General features: G+C 41.4%; 1 protein-coding gene across 2 annotated transcripts in view; it reads right to left on the bottom strand.

The window, feature by feature from the left end:
* Positions 1–21,375, bottom strand: part of LOC110990198 (dual specificity tyrosine-phosphorylation-regulated kinase 1B-like) — a 60,513-nt gene that overhangs the window by 35,863 nt on the left and 3,275 nt on the right. The window contains exon 1 of one of the 2 annotated variants that reach the window (XM_022255065.2): positions 11,216–13,311. The exons of the other annotated variant lie outside the window; for it this stretch is intronic. Within the exon in view, the coding sequence (XP_022110757.1) occupies positions 11,216–11,357 (142 nt within the window). The 5' untranslated portion in view covers positions 11,358–13,311. Of the gene's footprint in view, positions 1–11,215; positions 13,312–21,375 lie in introns of those variants that run through there. 2 annotated transcript variants of the gene reach the window in all.

Genomic DNA, 21,375 nt, shown 5'->3' with positions numbered 1-21,375 from the left:
CATGTATTTATTGGAAATATAAAGAATCCTATTACATGTAATTCTTTCCACACGGCAGGACATTTGAAGAAAACTGACGGCCTGGTGTTCTCCAAGCTCTAAATTATGACTAACAAAACTACTGAAATAAATTGGGGCCCAGGGTACATGTAGGACTCTGTCAAACATGTAGTGTACTTAGATGGAATTTCAGGCCATTCATAGTGAAGGACAGCAACAAGTGGAAAGGCTTGCGGTAGCACCATGCAAAGGAATGCATCTCTAATATGAGTACATGTATGTGTGGTTCTGGGAGTATACTCACGGTTCTTTTCTGAACCACACATACTCATAAGAGAGATATGTTTCTTCGCATGGTGCTACCGCAAGCCTTTCCACCTGTTTTTGTCATCTTTTGAATTGGAAGTACCATACATGCATCTTCACGTCAAGTCTTCAGGGTGTTTTTTTGTTCCATGCCTTGCAATCGTTTACTTTGAATTGCTTCAACTATAATGTAAGCAATCACATATTTTAAATTTATCGGTTGCATCATGAATTGCTGTATTGTGGATACATGCAGTTGCCCAACCACGAACAGTCGTATCCTGTGTACGGGTACAGAATCTATAGACAGTATGTCACTATAATGAACTATTTTCATTGCTTTCAATATTATTCTTGGGTTTTCTAAAACAGCTAGCCTGCTTTTTCAATTCAATATGGAAGACATGTGTATACATGTAAGAGCATTGGGCTGTCCCAGAAACAGTGAAATTTCCCTCTTAACTTTTCATTTCATATTCAACTTGAAGGCCTCGGAACTGAGAGTGACGAAAAGTGAAACAGATGACAGGCAGATTTCCAGTGAATCTCTTCCTGGCATAATTGTCCCGGTGGTTGAGAGCATGGAGGAATGTGTTTTATTCCTCCATGTTGAGAGCGGACATGATTTTGCAGGAAATGAGAAATGGATGACAATAAATCAATTGGGTTTCTCCCTAAAAATTTCATTATATTTGTGAGGAAATACACTTGTTTCAATGCTGATACAAATTTATCTTGGATTTTGGCCCTGCCCGACGTGTATTTAACACTGTATACTCAGTGTATGCCCCCGAAGGCTTGTGAAAAAAAACCCACAAGTGTATTCGGGTAATTTACATCTCCCCAGTGCAAATCCATCTTTGAAATAATGCTGATACGTGTACGTGCAACTGGTTAAAAGTGACAACAGAAAAGGACCCCCGGTGGAATTCGTTTCAAATGAAATAAAATGACACTTTAACGATTACTACTGTAGTTGTGTGCATCAATAAAGTCTGTTGATCCTTTTGGCATCACATTCAAACTCGATTGAACCCATTTTATTTTTCATTTCAAATCTATCAAATTGACCTGCTGAGAATCCATTTGTGCCTGCTTAGTAAATCTAGGCAATAAATACATGCAACATCTGCCATCCACTCAACCCATCCTTTAAAAGGTAAAACCCACACCATCACATTCATCAAAAATATTCTAACCGCGCTGATCAACGTCAGGCCGATAAAAAAGAACACAGGTCATGCCCCAGTCTTGCCTGGCGATAGCCCAGATCAGAGACACATACAGGTCAGTGCTGTCAACAACCCCTCCCCCCAGACAAGCAGACTGCTCCCGTCCTCTGTTCACCATCAAACTCACACACTAAACAACGGGGACAGCGAGTCTCCCATCCAAATGTCATAGCGGACCAGCGCTACATGTAGGTGCGGAGTAACCCACCACTGGTGGGCAGACTGGCTGCATTTATTTACCCTACTTCAGGTATTTCTGAGCCACCGACCGATCTCTGTGTACATGTATTTATTTCTTTGGGTTAGGCCTTTACATGTAATTGAAGGCTCTTGATACCAAAGAAATGTTAGCCTGTCTTCCTCCCTTTACTTCCTTTGAAGATCGGAAGTAACACGCCGCAGCTTGTCCAGATGCCTTAATATCTGAGCAGTTTTACTTCCTCATTCCTAACTTGTAATGGATTTCAAGAAGTATGCAATGCATCTGAACATATCCTGGTAAACACATGAAACTAAAAAAATAGATTTGAAGCTTTGCATGGTGGAAGAGACGTGAGAAATGGGTTTGTGGGTACACCGGTTCTTTTAAGAACCACATCTCGCCCAAAAGAGATTGATTCCATGGTGTACCCGCAAACCCATTTCTCAGTCTACATGCAAAAGTTCTTATCTAGGATTCTTCTTCTGCACTCGACTGGCCGCCCGAGCTGAAGCGCACCACCAATCGCCAAAAGAAAGACAGGTGGTTCGTGGTTACAAGTGGGTTCTTGCACGTGTTTGCCATGTACGCAATGACCATACATGTACATGCCGGAATAAATTAGTTATGCGTACTCAGCATGCCCTGCGTCAAACGTATATACTTGCGTGCCTCGTGGCGTGCCTATGCAGTGAGTACCAAAAAAAAAAACCCCACCCTCTTTTGTTCCACTGGGAACAGATATCCTGGTAGAGACTAATGAAGGTGAACTCTGTGACTTCACATGTGAACTTTAATTCCACAGAATGGAGGTCATAAAAGATACGATTAATGTCCACATACAAAATGAGATAATCAACTACCGGGATGTACAATCAGGTTTTAATTTTTATTTATTTAAGTTTTTTTTAAAGACTTCAAATGAAATACATGTGTCTAGAATTGAGTAACCTACCGGGTACTACTACTGGGTCAATTCCTCACGAAAAAAAAAGAAAAAAAAAACATGATTCCTTTCATGGTTTTTCTTGGGACCAATTCTATCCAGTATCTGGCCTGGAATTACTCAAGCGCACTTCACACCATCACCTTCAGTTTAGCTCACTGTACATGTCGCAGTAAATTTCATACAGAAGCAAGTCTTGTCACACTGCACATAAATTTCCGGCATCATTTCTCAAACTGGTAAGTGAACAAAATTCCTAGAATTAACCAAGACACTGGGAGAGTGACATTTGAAGCAACTTGCTTGGATTCATTCGAGAGTGTCACAGCCAATCACGGGATGATTTGAAGTGACCACGAAGAAGACCAATGGAGAAATGGTCAGCTTTAGAGGAGGGAAGAAAATTTGGTACAAACATTCCAAGGAAACCCACCCAATAAGGTGCATTTACAAGAGGTGGGGATCGAAAACATAATCCACACGCTGACCTGGATGGGATTTGAACTTCCAGTCTCAGAGTTTTTCAAGTCACAGTATCCCATCAGTCAAAACGGCATAAAATGTGCTTGAACAGGTACCACCAGTGCGTCAGTAGCAGTACATGTACATGTATGATGCCAACGCAGCAACGGCTGTCAATTCCCGTTGCCAATTTAGTCCATAAAATGCGCTGCTCCGTCTAGCATACTCCAACAGTTGAACCCCCAAAAAGGGAAAAAAAAGAAAAAAAAGGAGAAGAAATGCCAAGATGAGAAGGAAAAACAAAACAAAAAATCCACAACTCGTTTGTGTATTCTATGCACAGAGTGCCAATCATTAGAGACTGCAGCCAGCCAATCGAAACCAGATCACGCGCGTATGACACAACGCAACCTGTGTCCCCAATCCTGGCAATTAATCACCCAACGAGAGCGCAGACACTAACCCATATTGATCTGGGTAATTTAGGGCATCTGAACTGAGGAGGCCGATTTGGTTCCATACTGGAGCTATTCTGTCAGCATGCATTTCCGCTCTCCACTAGTTAACTGTATACTGCACCTAAATCTTTCATTCTGCACCATGAAAAAAAAACACGCACACACTAGGGGCCCCCCAAAATACCATCAGTCAAAATTTCACAAGCTTCATTTATTTACATGTAGCTGTAGTGTGCAAGACTCTTTGAAGGATTCTCGAACAAATTTAACGTCCCTAATTTGTTAATTATTCCGGACTAAACAGCATCAGACACTAATCACAGGATTTCTGGACCACTGGGCAATTTTGGGTTCTAGACAAATTTACATTTGGGAGTTTAAAAAAGGGCTTAAACATTTCGTTTCAAATTCCTTTTTGTAAATTTATGATTTCATTATTTAAAATCAAACCAAAATAAAGTCTTACTTATGCTTTGATTTGAACAGTTGAGAGACACAAAAATTTAAATTTCCACTCTGGAATACTGGCCATTTGTATTTTGAATGAACGCAGACATGCAACTTGGACTTGGACAAAAAAACGCAGAAATTCCCATCTTTATAAGACTTAGTTCAATGTTTTTCAATTTTCAATAGCATGAGTGAAAAGTGAAAAAACCAGGAAATCAACTGATCCGAGGAAAAGGTGCATGCCTGGTACATTGAAGTAATAATAAATTCCTCCTTCCTGTTTCAGGTAATTCCATGGATGACAGGCTGACACATTGGAAGGGCTTTTTATAGTCCTTCCCTTCCGTAAAGCCAATGTAGTGAGGTTAGGCCCCAAACTTCAGTACTTTTTTATTGATCATTGAATATTGATTATATTTGTCTAGCAATCTCCACAAAGACAACAAATACCTGATTTGCACAGTAAAGGCCTAAAGCAGGAGCATAGCCCTGGACCACTAAGCAGCATACACGTCTGTTTCCGTCCCACTCGCGCCGGTATTTAGAATTTTTCCCCCTTAATTGAACAGATGTCTGTTACCCATCCACCCACATCTCTCCATCCCGTTGTCGCTGAGGCTCTTCCATCTACGTTGCCCACAATTAACTACCCCCCACCCCCGTACATGGAAAAAAAAAAGTGATCCGTCTGCAGATACAGGCTCATAGACAAACGACGATGTGCGATTGCCGCGTCACAAGCCCAAATGCGGGGGCGGACGGACGGACTTGTTTATTCAATACGGGGAAGGAAGGGCCATGCCAACAAGGCACTGCTGATTGTGGAATTTTGCACAGCGAATTAATGAGCGAGTGTCCTGTTGTTTAATTGGGGGAAAGGGTGAATCAGTGCACCTCAAATCCACGGCGATTTAATTGGAATATGAATCAAGGAAATAAATGGAAAATCCAAGCAGACAACGAAGTGTAAAACCAGAGATAAATTTTACTAAAAAAAAAATAAAAAAATAAACAAAAATGTAAGCAGAATCTTAGAGATTTGAATACAGGCTAAATTTTATACATAATGAAGGGATTCAGGTTCGTAAATAAAGAACAAGAACAAATAGTTGTCAGGTTATGTAGACTTTGCTGACTCGTCACCCCCTAAAAAGAGTTACCTTTCCCAATACAGTGCACACAGCATTTGAAAACTGTGGACGGAGGGAATTATTTTTCTTTCTTTGGAGGAGAGAGGGTTACTTTTTGAACGCTGACTCAGTGTGCAGGTGGGTAATTCCAGAAATTAAGGGCCCATTTTTTTTTCTCGTCCCTGTCACATCTGACATACATGTATGATTTTGTAAGTTCAGAACACATTTACAAGAGTGATGACGTAATGCAAATTACCCGCCAAAACAAATAGTAATTGTTTGAAATCAATTCCGGCGATATTTCCAGGTCAAATAACAAAGGTCAGTGTAACAGGGACACTAAAATGTCACACTTTTGGACACCAAATTTCTGGAATTACCCAGCTAAGGTATGTACATGTAGGTGTTGAATGGTTAAAAATACAGCAGCTGTAGCAAGAGAGACTAGGTTGCACCATGAACAAACCAACACCTGTAATTAAGGGTACAGCACTATGCTACATGAAGTACATGCAAGTGTTGAACCTTTCTGCACCACATTCAAACCACAGTTGACCAGTTTGTTAATTTGCAACATCCTAAACACTCCTCCCCACTCCAAGAAAACCCTTTAGGGCTGCATGTTCAAAATGGCTCAAGCAAGGAAACAGGAAGCCTAACTAGTCTTTAGACTTTGTTGACCACACTGACCCTTGCACTTTTATTGGGGTTACATAAAACTGTTTACAGTATGGTCTTCCTATTAGTGAAGATGATAGCCACATCACCTGTCAGAATTCATTAATTAATTGTCAAGTAGATTTAGCTCTTCCATTTAGCGTGCTTGACCTGCTGGGCTCCAGCGACAATCCAATTGGAATTTCAGATGTAGGCGCGACCGATGGATTCAACTTAATTATCCAACAACGAAGGACAGAGTACCAGCAAATATGATATGCTTAAGGTTTTTATCTTCTGAATTTGTTTTTTGAAGGTGGGCGCAGAATAGAATATTGACCTGTCCCGTTGCACTTTTGCTGCCCTTGAACAAGCCCTAAAAGTACATACAGAACACTGCACTGACATACAGCTGTATACAAATGAATGGGATACCAGTACTTGATATTTGAGAACCGGCACTGAGGCCAAAAACCTAGGCTCCAAGTCTCTGGGGCCAGCGCACTATTTGGACCACTTCACATACATGTACCATGTATGGGGGTATGGCTTACCAAAATGATTTAGGTTAATTGAAATGCAGGTGGATTATTCCATGGGAAGGGATTTTTACCCCCAATCCCCTCAAAGGAGTGAATGACAGATGCTTTCAACCCAATTGTGCCCAAATTTTCCAAACGAAAGTTGTGGAAGTTTGTAGAGGTATTTTTGTTATCAGGGAGAAGCACTCACTGTTGTCTGGAGACTTGTGAAAAAAAAAAATGACCACTATACTCGATGGGACAAGACCCAGGATCTGCTGCTAATGAGAACCGACCTTTCCCCTTGTGGACGTTTCAAAATTGTTGGGGGAAAAATAGAGTAAAAGTTGGCACAATCTGATCTCAGATTTGAGCGACTAAATGGTCATCCCAAAATTACTTGTCTAACTCCTGAATTAATTTGGGAATATTAACGAGGCCAATGCCATGAAACATGTTCATCAATAACAGTACATGTGTACATATACATGTATATGTAAGTTCTTACTTCTAGAATCAGCATTGAGGAAAAAAAGTGGCAGGATACCGCAATGTGACTTCAAGGAAGTAGTGGAGTGAGTTGACTTAGCTATTTATAGACTTCTTATTGTCTTGATGAATTGTGCATGGTACATGTACATGAACGTGTAGTCATGCCACAAGATGTCATCATTCCCGTTATGTCTTGCATAGATTGGCCCACTTTGATTCTTAAGGGCAGCTACGGTAGATTAAAATATGTCGTGTCAACTTCTGCATTTATACATATACAAGTATATTCTCCGTTTTTATATTCGTGTTTTCCACAAGTCATGCAAATTTCTCAATTTCCAGGGCATCATTTCGAAAATGATTGTCCACTGCAGACAATAAAGTCAGTCACATGAAACGGATCAAGCCGCACATATACAGACATGTACTGTACAAATCTTGGACAAATAAGGAATCAGTTCAAAAACTAAACTAAAATCTGCTAAAAAGTTAACATCCCCAAAGCTTTTACTCTTGACTACATTTCCATTTCTACCGATCCAAGACAATCCCTAAACATTCAGCCCACTCCATCTTTTCCAAAGCAAAGCCATTGTATCACAGACAAAAAATCCTTAGTCCCCCTAACATTACCTAAGGCGATTAGCCGATGGTTGGATGATCTTGAAAAGCGTCTATCAACCCCCCCACTTCCCCATTCCCTCTCCATGTGACTGACTTTATTGTCCGCAGTGGACAATCATTTTCTGTATGTTTGGACAATCACTACTCAGAGGAGTATAGTTAACCACAGATTTGCAAGCAATGGTGTGGTGGGGGGTTAGGTAGGGGTCATTCACAGGCACAGTAACACAGGCTAATCACATGTTGAAGCACATGATGTTGGTCTAATCTAAAGGGCCCAGGCTTGTGGTTTACAAACCCCACAGATTTGGCGGGAAACATTTTGGGAGTGTGAGAACACAAAACCTGCTCTCAGGCTGATGCATACATGTTTAGGCAACTGGACTAGACAAAAGGATAAATTGTCCTGGCAACCAAAGGAAGCCATTGTTAAGTGTCTGGGTAGGTACGTGTACATTTACATGTACACATGCTGAGGTTAACAGAAAAATGGTAGAGGACAACAGGGCAGCAAACTTGAAAAGAAAATCTTGTACGTGTAACCAATCAAATCAAAGGTTGCCAAGATCCCTAATGTTATTGCTGTGAATGTCAAACAATTAGACATAACTGTACCCATGAATGCAGCAGCCAGAAAACTTTCTTTTCCTGATTTGCAAACCACCTGAAATGATTGCAAGTACTTCCTTGCGCAAGTTGTAAACTAGAACGCTGCCTAACCTTGGTGAAATCTATCACAACCTGTTCTACAATGCATGTGACACACACACAAAAAAAGCAATACCAGTGACGTTCTCGGTCTCGCCACTGTACAAAGTTCGGTGAAATCCACTGCATCCTACATCTACCTGGGTCATGGGAATCAATTCATCACCTGAACAATTGGATCACAGGGGCATTCCACTGACGGATTTCAACACATGACAGAGGCATGGAGGGCACTATATATATTTTTTTTTTCTCACAGCTGTTCTGCGGTCATGTGCAGACATGCCCTCGTGAAAGACGGTAACCATACTTTTGTTACCGAGTCAAATTACACTTCAACTTTACAGTTACATGCATGGCCGTGCTTGAACGATAATTCGTGGAGGTGTATGGATGACTCTGGCTAGCAGTTCAAGCAACTTTGAAGGAGTGCACTCTGGACAACGAAGGATGAACTTATCAAGTATTCAAAACCATACCTGCTGACACGGGTCATGTCCTAGGTTATCAGTAGTTATGCACATCAAAAATCAGGGGTGTGAGCGGCCACTTTAAATTGAAGCTAAAAACAGCTAGCCAAAAGTTGAAATGTAAAAAGTTCCTATACTTCATCAGGTGTACAAAAAAGCTGAAATTCAGATTCAACATCTCAATTAAAAAAGCTCAAATCAGCTAAAAAGCTGAATTCTCACACCCCTGATAAATGTACAGCAGGGACCTGAGGGCTGCCACAATCATATAGGGTATAAAAGTCCTCCTACAATGCAATTTTTTTTCCTTTTTTCTCACATTTTTACTTGGCAAAGACAGCTCAAATGTCGTTCACAAGTGTCTTGTATCCCAATAATTCCATAAATGCTGAGTTGAAATTAGCAAATACACCCGCGGACAACGTATTTTGCAGGAGATTTGTGAAACTTCATGCTTTCCGTCGCGATCTCTGAACAATCTACGTTCGTCTAGAATGCGTATATGCACATGCGCGAAATGCATAGTAACCGACTGTCCCTTATACGCGGAAGAGCTGTGGGCGTGAAGAAGTCGCAGATAAGGCCATGTCCGAAACAAGCTTCCAAAGCTACAGCTTTGTCTGTTGTCTGCGCTTCTCCATGCATTTCCAATGAAGCAAAGACCTAGACCTAGCTCTGGACAACATAACTGATAGAATGTGGGCTGAGCTTTGAGGCCATTTCGCTGTGCAAATGCATTCTACTAGACGAACGTAGGTCATTAACGAATCGCAACGGAAAGCATGGAGTTTTGCAAGATTTCCTGCAAAAGATGTTGTCCACGGGCATATCTAGTAATTTAAACACACTATTTAAGAAATTTGGGATACAAGGCACTTGTGAATGACATTTGAGCTGTCTTCGCCAGGTAAAAATGTGAGATAAAAACATTTGAGGAAAAGTTCGCATTGTACATGTAGGAGGACTTTTATACCCTGGACGTTGATCACAATGCAATATAAACGACGTCCAACCTGGGCTACAGGTATGTACATGTATGCCCTAGGCATGGTGCCAAGATGGAATCTGTTGCTTCTTTGCCAGTGAGGGCACTTCATATGGGGAGGCAAGTGCAACTCTCGCACTAGTGAAATCAAATTTGGACCTGGAGGAATGCTGGGATACAAAGGAGGAAGAAACGCTATCCTCTTCCGACAACAGCACCAACTTAGCAGTGGCACAGAGAGTCTGCTTGTCTTGCACAGATCTGGTTCTTGATCAGTGATCCCAAAGTTGGTTTGCTTTATCCATTATGCAGGCTCTGATATCAGTGAACCAATGTCAAATAACTGATCACAATCCAGGGACCTTTTCCAATACTCGACTCAGGCTCGGTTTCAGGCTTCGTTCCCAAAACCAATCCCTGATTGTGGGCCTGAAGCGTGTAAATTAAATTGGATTACTGTAATTTCTGGCTTTTTTGCATCTTATTTGATGTTCTATGGCACCATTAGACTGATTACTGCGCTTACAGTTTCAAAGTCAGGTAGTTAAAAAACAGGTGAAGCCTGAGACGGAGCCGAAGTTGAGTATTGGAAAACAGCCCTGATCTGCATGAAACAAACATGCCCAGAGGAACATGGGTCGACACTTGAACATGTCGTGCTACTCAGTGGCTTGGACTCACGCACGCTCCCTACACACTTGCACATGATGAGATCGCACCTGCTCCTGCACCACAAGCAGTCCAAACCAGCGTATTCTTACGGGCATGGAGCTATTAACAACATGTTTAATAGCTCCATGGTACGGGTGACCCAACGGGACCTTGCTGGTATGAACAAAGTGCTGAGCAAGTGCCCCTATTATGCACTTCACGAGAACGGTCCGTCATTAATAGTCGTCAGTGTTGCAGTCGAGACCTCTTAATATCACCACAAGACCATCACAACGCTTCCAGTCTGAGTTCAAGTCACAAGCTATCCAAAGAACTGTGACAAAAGCATTCGTTTGTCACTGTTTACACGGTTACTTGTGACTGGTCTGCGATTGGTCTTGTGATGGTGTCGACTTTAACACTGACATTCACGCAAGGAATACCAGTAAACCGAGACGAGCCAATGCTAGAGTAGTATGGGCGTAACAAGATTGAAATGGAACTAGCTTGAAATACCGTTACGTGCAATGGCTCCGTATCCGGCACTGAGCCCCAAATTCACAAGGTTCCAAAACTAGTAGCAATAACGTGCACGCACCAGATCTTGATGTCCTGAAATTCAATCTCAAATCAGCAATAACAATTGGAGTTTTAGTTTGGTGTAGTGGATGGCACTGCCAAAGGTCAAATTCTCAGAAGCAACTATCTTCTCCACTTTTGTAAGAGGGAATGGTTTACATTTCAGTTGAATTTCAGTTTTCGGGACAATCTGAGCTTTTGATGTCTTGTTTTCAAGTGTACGTACATGCAAGTCTGAGACAGAAAGAAAACAGATGCACGCGAGGTGGTTCTGGAACCTCACAACATCTGGAACCGTGACCGGATACGGAGCCTCTATGTGATAGAGAGAGATGTACATACGTCTTCCGTTGACCCTCCTGCGACTGGCCACGGCGAGAGGGTTGACTGGCAAGTACGGGGAGCCCTCGCTCTTCCGCCAGGAGGCGGACGAGTCTCGCGACAGCATGCCTGAACCGGTGCCTCCAAGGCCTTGCTGAACCATGGGCGAAACCAACACTTATGTTGACCTCCTCTCAGAAGAAAAAAATCCACGACAAGAATCCCCTAATAAATCAAATCCCAACGCTTCCTGCCGTTAGCCCGTTGTTGTCTCAGCTTCGATTTCCCTCTTTTTGCTTAACAGGGTTGATATCCACAAACTAATGGAAAGATGCACCTAACAGAAATAATGCTGTTGTAACAGAAGCCCAAGCTTAACGTGGTCAGGGTTCAGCATTTTTGGAGCAACGAGGTACATATAACGTTGGCCAAAAGTTTGTCCTACCGGCTGAAGTCAGTGGCGGTGTTGCAGTTAAAGCTGCTGTCATCTTTCTTTTTGCAGCAGGAGAGGGTTTAAGATCCTTACCGCAGTTGCTTTAATCCGTGGGCGCATTCCGCTTGCGCTGAGATCAACTCCAGAGTTATGGCCCTTACGGGCAAAGCTGAAGATTGCACCAGCAGATTCCCCAGGGAAGATTCTATGACCGATTTACAAACTGGGTTTGAAAACGAACCAAGCCAGGATTTTCAACAGCAAGTTGGGCGCACCTGTCCGCAAATCACACGATTCCCATTTCATCGTGATGGTTAACACTCAAAAAAAGCACAGTTCTGCTGAACAACCTCACAGCTCATCAGATATTGTAAAATTCCAAAGACTGGCGAGGCTAGAGAGAAGTACAGGAGAAAATCATGTCTGACAATTGGAACAGGAAATCAGTTTTCTGAACTCTTAACAGTATCCAGGGATTTCTACACCCATACTACATATACACTTGTCCGCAATATTGAATATGTCATATAAGTCAAAGGCTCGATACATACACTGTACACAAACCGACGCTAAAATGTGGAGTCACGTTGCCAGTCTGTTTCTGTTGACAAACGAGGGCAAACAATGCACCTCGCTCCCGTTGACATTCACCGCCAGAGTTCACAAACGAGCCGGCGCTTCCAAAAAAGGTGAGCCTGAACTCCTCCAACTGACAGGGGAAGAATTTGACGGAGAGCGAGAGAGAATGAGGACAACCAGGGGGATGATCCAGACAAGCTGTGCTGGCACACCATTCATATGTCAAGCCTCGCAGGGCCTGCAAACCAGCAGGACTATGTCAAATATTTCCTGTTTGAATTCAATATCTCCTCCAGGCTTCAACAGACAGGGATGGCTACGATGTCATTGCCGTTGAATCACCTTTTTTTCACCCTTTCTTTTGAAAAGGATGTACGCCTTTCGCTGAACCAATGGTCCATCGCTGCCGTCACAACATGCCGGAGATTTAGCTTAATGTGCCCTTAGCACTGTACATGTACACAGCCGGCTTTTCCACTCCTGCATGTACCTGTATATCCAGTGCGTGATACACAGACGGTTAATTTTCTCAAAAGCACAGGCTGCCTGATTCAGCTCAGCAAACAGCTAGATCTGCATACGCCCACCAGGCCAGCCAACAGTGCGTAAGAGAATCCCCTTGATTGGCCAGACACAATACCTGTGGGATTACAGTTGCCACCGCCAGCCACCAATCGAATGCCAGGTCAGGGAGGGGTGAGGCATTGACTGCTTGGCCACTCAGCTGGCAATCATCTGTGGGTAGAATTTGGGCTGTACCATTCACCCAGACAGGGTGAGTCATAGTGACTGAAGTCCTGGGGGAGGGGGACACACATCAGTGGGTTATGATGTCTACGCCTTGTGTGGTGGCTGCTTTATCTGCCTCCCCATTAAAATATCCCAACAGTAATATGCAAATAAACAACGCATACCAGCTTACTCATTATTCTGTCATCATTAACGAGAATGGTTAGTTCCATTTCCATATTTTTAGAAACTTGTACACATATAAATTACTTTCTACTAACAGGTAATTATCCAAGAGGCATTTTTGTAATTATTCGATTAAGACTGGGGTTTTCATAAGCTATTTACCGAGTCTAAACAAAGGTTCGTGAAGATATTTGTACATTTCTATATGCTGCAGCAGAACTAAAAACTACATGTACATGTGTAAGTTCTTGTGTCCATCTTCATGCTCTGATCACAGAACAATTCTGTGTCCAGTAACTTGCTTTACAATGAACAGTCGACATCTTCTTTTGCTTTACTTTGTTTTCAAAATTTTGTAAAATATTGTTTCCAACTTGATAATAAAATGGTCAATATCAAAGTCTTTGAGTCTTTTGTACAGCATATAGTGGGAAGATGGTCCCTGTCACCAGTGGCTACTGTCGCTGAAGGCCCAACGGAAACTCACAAACTTGATTACAATCACGAGGAACTGAGGAGGAGAGACGTGGACAATTTGGTTTTTTTTTCACTATACCGGCATATAGAACAGAACGCTGCCAAAATACTCCTTTCATAACATCTGCCTTGAGTCTCTGCTGAACTTAGCCAGCTGGGACTATCCTTAGTGTTAAGACAACACGTGTATCATTCCAGAGTATATGCCAGACGATAACACTTAAAAGGGTCAGCATGGAAGGGGGGGGGGGCTTTACTAAGTAGCACTGTAACTCTGTAATCGCTATGTAAACATTATCTCCCATTGGTATGAGATAAGATGGAGTGAGCATATATTCTATTGTGTTCCAATGACTAAAGGAACATGACAGACAAATTCATATAGATGTGGTTAACTACTAACACTACTGTTTGCTAACATGTATTTTAAATAATTATGGGGAGGAAAAAATCAAATAAAGATTGTAATAAAGATGAAAATAAAATTCCGTTTTGAAAAAAAAATCCATGTAACTGGTAGGTTTCCAGTCAAAATCTGTGAGTAAACAGTGTTTCTTTAAAAATCGGATTTGGTTGATGTTTTAAACCAGATTTTTATAAAACAAACAAAAGCAAAAACTAAACCCACCAAAACAAAACATACGATTTCTTACCCGCCCTAACTGTTCAATATTGTCTGAGCGTTATGTACCTGTATCTTCACAACTACCAAACCTCACAAAAAAGATGCATGTATTTCAGTTTTTGTGAACTGGTGAAAGTGGGCAGAATCTCAAACTTGGTATAATTTGTGAACACTCATGTACCAATATACAAACTGTAACTGAAAGTGACTATATGAAAACCAAGCAGAAAAAATGAACTAGTACATGTAAAGTAAAACTCATCAAAAAAAAAAAAAATCAGCTAACACAAGTGTACAGTGATACAGTACACAGATGTTTGACAGAATGTACTCCAAAAACCCACTGCGATGTGAATGCATAATTCCGTGTTTTGCAACACTGGATGATAATATCGGCCCGTCCTTGAACTTGGTTCGCTAAACGAAGAAGACTCTGTTCGGCTTTTTGCACCAAAACAACGGCTGTTGTTGCTGCCTGTGTAGCTGTTGCGCTCGCTGACACAAGCAGTGCTGTCATGCGCGTGAACAAGTTGACAGGGAAATCAATAAGCGTGCACTGCGTCTTTGATGTGCACTGCCATTTTATGTTTTTGTTTTGTTTGATCGTGTTGTTTGCGACAAAGCGCGTACATGTACCTGGGGAGGGCCTCTTTTCCCGACAAGCCAGTGAACAATTTCATTTCCATAAAAACTGCACAGCAAAGTTCACAAGCAACATGTACAAAGCGTTCTAGTATCACTCTGACAGCCAAAATAAGGTTAACTGCACGGTAATGTGGGAGATTTTGAAAGCTGTAAATCATTGACTTTCATTTCACAGCCTTGATTCGGTTAAATTTGTCCCAATGCCAAATTAACACCTGAAAGCACAACTAGGGGTGTGTGTGGCTACTTCAAATTAAAGCTAAAAATCAGCTACATGCAGCAAAAAGCCAAAATGTAAAAGGTTCCCATACTTTTGTACAGACCAGGTGTACAAAAAAAAGCTGAATTCTCACACCTTTGATAACTTTAAAATCAGAATTCCTTTGTCCAACCAACATCAAATTTGAAACCGTTTCAAATGCACACTGGGTTCACTCAGTGTCAACGGTTCATTAAACTATTTTTTTATAGAGCAGCAAACAACGGGTGCTCCGAAACTGAATGAACCCTTATTGACTTGGTTTGTCCCACATTCATTTGATTATCTACTCATGGTACACAAGGCCTATATTTTTTTTCAGGTTAAACTTTGCACAGTAATACACTTGACTGCCCGATATTGACCCATTAAAAATTTTTTAAAAGAAGAGATTTTCTGGGACGCTCCAAAGTCTTTCAATTGGAGGATGCAATGTAGTAAAAAAAAAAGAAAAAAGGAAAGAAACCTGCTTTTTTGGCTTACAACCTTTGTACCCTTAGCGAGTACAACACTGGTAGTTTGAAGTTGACTGAAAAATTTACAAGGGAAAAAAAAACACACAACTACCAGAAAATGTCAATTTTTAGCAGGAAATGCGCTCAAGCCTGCAACATTTATAGAATGCTACAACTGTTTGGGGGAGGGGACTAAATTACAAACCACTAAAGTCAATCAAAACGGTTCCACAAGGTGGTAAAGTGTGAGGACTGATGGAAAAACAAAATGGAGAAATGAACAATTTACATGTATGTATTTCAGTCATTTTCGCATACATGTACGTGTACATGTAGTCATAAAAACAGTAGCCCCCAGCAAAAGTGAAAGGCAATATTTGTAAGTGGATTTTCAAGTTGAACACTGACAATGAATTTGCAATTCGCAAGAGTCAAGCTGTATTGAATGTTCATGTAAATATACCTGTATTCCCATGTTGTTATGTAAATGTAAATAAATTCGGCTCAAAACATGGCTGTATGTAGCCAATGCCAACATTTTCAGTTTCATCAACAATTTGGAAGAGTCTACTGGGGAAAGTACATGTACTGTAAGTATACAGACCAGCCACTATCTTCCCAATGATGGATTCTCTACGGATTTATTTCAGGCGTTCGTACTTGAACATATTAATCACCAGTGGTTTCCTACAATGGTTGAATTTGTAACATTTATGTACAGTAGTTCAAAAAGGAAAGTTCTGTAACCAACCTGTATGCTTGGTTTGCTCATAAAAGACCTTGTTTTGAATCCTTTAAAAACATACATTCTGTTTGAAATTAATTTCAGATTCCTCACGCTTTCATATCAGCAAACTTTTTACCTTCAAGGGGCACGAAACCCTACATGTATATGGATCCAATCTGAACAGGAACAAGAGAAAGCGTGTATTAGCATGGAAATGATGGCCCTTTAGTGGGAAGTTGGGAGCCCGTGTGACTGCTCAGGTTTATGTGCATTTGGTGAGAAGGGGCCGTGTTCAGTACGTGCAACCAATTTTGGTTGGAATGAGTGGTCTTCGAGTGCGCGCCGGGCGCGTGCAAAGAAAACTGCACACCAGCCTGTTTCTCTTATCCTTTGCCAGTGAGGGCGCTCTTCAACTCCGGGAAGGTTACAGCTGGGACTTGCCTTCCTCAAGAAAAGATAACAAAATTCCCTCAAAGATCTCCAGGTGGTTACTAAACAATCTAGGAGGCTACTACGTGTGGGTCTAAAGCAAAACAAAGAGCTTACATGCAATGTCTAAATCTGTCTTTGCCCATACATGCAAACCATGCACATACAATTTCCCTACAATTTTTCCCCCCCTTATTTTTTACTTAGAAGAGACAGACAACCATGGTTAGCACCTTAACTGTCACTCAGGCCTACACATTTCTCCACGTCATGCCATAATTGCCCGTTTTGTGTTCACATCACTGTCCGATCACTGCCCTTTTTCAGAAAAGTGGAGCAATGCCTGCGCGTGTAATGGTCCAGAGCCTGCCATGGGGGAATTGGACTTGCCCTACTTTAGGACAAGTCGAACGGTGTTACTGGCCGACTAAAGGCACGGTAATGAGGCTGCCCATACACAGGATCACGCAATCAATTGGCCACTGTGCTGTTGCTCTGGACAGCATGAGCGACGGGGGTTACCTTATTGCGCATAATAACGACAACCTGATGGGCCCCAGCCATTTCTGGCACACAGGAAAAAAACAACAAAAACAACACTTGACAGCAAGTTGGTGGCTTGACCATTAAATGTTTTATGCATTTCCATCGTTTTTCCTCTCTGACTCTAGTCACGACTGCAATTCTCAATAGGCCCGAAGCTTCTCCTTGCGGATTCAAATCACAGGGGAACAGCTGGTCAGTTAGCAGATGGTCCGTTTCCAGCATCACTGACCAAGTCCCAGTGAACTAAAAACAAAGCATTCTTTTACAAATTAAAAAACTACAAATGTAAATGATGGAAGGCCAGCGCATTTGTAATTTTTTTTTTCAGACTCTTGCTGTAAAATGCCCGGTTCTATAACACGCCAAAACCAACAAGCCTCAGTTCAGAAGTTCAATGCAATATAAGTAATAACCATATCAAGACACACTGGACAGCTTGGGTTACACTGCCCTACATAAAAAAACTATAGATAGTAATATAATATTTGGTGTTTTTGTTTTGTCTGGTTTGACAAAGAAAGCAACTTCCTACTCCCCTATTTAAAAATGACCAAACACTGAAAATATATACAATTATCTGACATCATAAACCAGGTTGCTTTCGTTATCTACATCAATTTCTTTCCTTTCAATTGTGCGGAGCAAAGGAAGGTGGGTTAAACATGAAAAAGTAACCCTTTTAAATATTGTACTGCACGACTTTCAAGGCAGTGATCAATCCGAATGTGTGCACAGCACAACACTGGAGAAAAAGGCTGTACATGTCCATTGTATGTTGACATAAAAAGGTTATGTCGGAGATCTTGTGATGTCTGATTACACTTCATTCATATATAACTTACATGTATGCACATGCACTGTGGATCAGAAAAAAAGGAAGTGAAAACCATCTTAGGAATTGGGTTTTGCCATAGCTTGAGTCTTGGGCTATTAAATTTCCTCTCCACCGCATCCCCATGATTAACCCGTTCATGTGTCGCCGTCTCGTCCTGTCGCTTCGTCGCACACTGTCCCATCCGTGTGTGCTCATCACATACCAAACGCATTATGCATGTGACCCATTATGTACGTCCTGTGTGCCACTAGCACATCGCCCATCAAGCTACCCCCCCTGCTGTCTGTCTTGTCTGTGTGCACATGTTCATGTGCGGGATTGTTTTGGCTGTTCCAATTCTCAAGCTCACTCCCCCAGAGTCTGGATTGCGTGTTATGTCTGCTTGGAAATGGAATGCAAATGCGCAGTGGGGTGAAAACACCCATGCTTAACAAATTAGACTTGTCTGTTTACATTTTCTGAAACAAACACAGTTTTTGAGAGTTTTGAAAATAAACTATGATTGTGTTTGTGTATAATGAGTTGCATATTACCAAATCAAGTCTGTACTGCATCTGTTTTTTTTGTGTGTGATTTTGCTGAAACTTTTAAACGGTGTCTTCAAGTTTTATGAAAAACTTCTGCAATCTGATCGCTGATGGGGCTGTTGGTTAAACCAAATTTGTGTGATGTAATACCAAAGAAAACACTGAAACTGGTATCCATGGCACGACGGTTTCCACTACAAACGTACATGTACGTGAACATGGAGCTACATGTACATGTAAGTGCACCACGTAAGTACCGGGCACCAGGTCCACTGTGCAGCATAATCTCTTTTCTGTCGAGAGTTTATTCTCTTCTCTTCATGATTTTACAATAATGCCAAAAATGTGCGTCACTGGTGGATGAATGAATTCTGAGAAAGAACCCGAATTTAAATTCTTCGAGTTTCTGAAGAATGAGAGCATTCTTCAAGTTTGCTCTTTTGTCTGCGGCTAGGCACACACCCAGGTATTTCATTTTTACATGTACAATAAAGGACCGGACTCGCAGGAAAAATGGGTACAAAAACTGTATTTCATTAAAACAAAAACGTGTATGGCAAGCAAGATAGATTGACATGTGCCACTTTTGCTAGACTTGGTTCTTCTGAATAAGATTCAACATGAAAAAAGTTAGCATTGTTGGAGTTGGTCTTAAAAAACTAACAAATCAGAAATTTTGTTTTCTGTTTTACCCTAAAAATTCAGACTCAGATTCCAATAGATTCAAAGTCCTCTGCTGAATATTTTTTGCCATTCAGCCAAACCAAAGACATCAATATACAAGAACCAAGAACATATATGGTTCAAACTTTATGCTGGTCCACCAACCAAATTCGATTAAAATCCATGGCGGTCTAGCGAAAGCCCTCATCTGGGTAGTCTGACAGTCAAGTAAAACAACAGTCTAAAATAAGCGGCAACATGTTAATCGTTTTGGAAGCCCTCTAGGTGCTGCTGGTTTTTGAACCAAATAAAATAGAACCTTTTGCAACCAAGACTAATTTGGTCCCTTGCACCAGCCCAGCAGAAGTAATGCTGAAGTCTATGAATGCAACAGCAGTAAATTGTCTGAAACTTCTGTTTTACAACACCCATGTGATTGCAATAACTGTCAGCTGACTACTGCGTATGGCCGGTCTCGACAGCACTATGACTTGACGTTGGCAGAACTGCATACAAGATTTAAATCAGTATGTGGATTCATGCACTGCATTGCAGGGTACCGGTACATATGTATGTAAGTTTATGAATATGCATCCCACGTGTATGACTATGTATGCATTACGTGTGCTATGAATATGCAATACTGATTTTCTGATTGGTTACTGGTAGTTGTTACACCAACCTTGTCACGGTTGAGATTTTGTGTTTGGTTCGCTCGTAACGGGTACTGGACACAGTCAAGAATAAAGATGTAGGCCTACAATACATGTACATGTATGTACATTGTATGTGCGGTTCATTTCACTAGGCATACATGTTCATAAACTGTTCCTAATGATATGAATTTTTTTTGTGTCTCTGGGATTGTGAATCAAACAGCAGGTAACCACTTTGTGTGTTTAATTTGCTTGAGAAAAGTCAGTTCAGATTGGTTAATAATTAATAATAATAATAATAATTTATTCATTTATAATGCGCAAATTTCATACAGATATACATGTACATGTATGTCCAAATGCGCAGTAGATTGGAGAGACTTGTTCCCATCGCTGGGAAAAGTGGCAAATACTCTATACACCAATACTTGTGACGGTCACGTCTGATCAACTAATAATCCGACATCAGTCACCTTTGCACACTGTACACAGATTGTGACAGTCAGGCCATGTCATACATGTAACTCATGCGGCTTCGGCTTGAGATAGCATGCGTCCCTATGGGGAATGCACGAAGCCGCTAGTTGGATGCTTCCATACGCGTCATGTTATTCAAAGCTGCAGCCGCAGTGATTCAGCCACGGCCCCAAGCCTGCGGAAGGAACTTATTAATCAACTGTTTCTGGTCGTTGCGGTGACTAACAGCATCGGTGGCACTCACCACAAAAGGGGCTGGGTCAGACCGCAAGACCTACAAAAAACGACAATGTTTGCAAGAGGGGAGTTTTCTATGTGCGCGCATGCTCCTGAGGTTGTTTTGTGCCAATGCAGTAGCTACAAAGACTGTTGGGGTGGGAGGAGTCCAGATGGTGTGTGGGAGGGGGAAGGTTGGTGGGTGGACTCAAACTAACAAGACTACTCTACTGACTCAAGCAGAACACCAATAAACAAAAATGAAGTCAAACCAACAAACAGATTTTCCTCTAAAGAAGGCATTCAAAGAGCAAAGTGCAGCCACTTTGATTGAGGAACACTTTCAGAAAGGATTCACAACCCATAAATTCCGTAAAACCTGAAATGGTATTTAAATTTTAATAATGTTATTTCTATTCATCAACTTCTCTAATTTTTGTGTACAGGAACATTTGGGTTCCCTTTTTTTTCAGACAAGAAGAGTATGAAATTCTCTAAACTTTGCACACAAATTGTGTTTTCCAGGTGCATTATGCAAGAAAACCCTCAGAAAGATTGCAGTGACCTCTGACCTTACATGTACATGTATATTCCAACTCTTTCTGTTCTCCCTCATTCCTTAATCTTACAAGCGATTACCAACTTATGACAATTCTCGCTGAACAGCGTATAGATTGGATGGATAATCCACTATGCACAAACATGTACTGTATATGC

This window comes from Acanthaster planci, linkage group LG10 (assembly GCF_054643075.1).
Source record: "Acanthaster planci isolate LZ-2023a linkage group LG10, COTS_SCS, whole genome shotgun sequence".
Taxonomy (NCBI): domain Eukaryota; kingdom Metazoa; phylum Echinodermata; class Asteroidea; order Valvatida; family Acanthasteridae; genus Acanthaster; species Acanthaster planci.
This window is presented reverse-complemented; position numbering and strand designations above follow the sequence as displayed.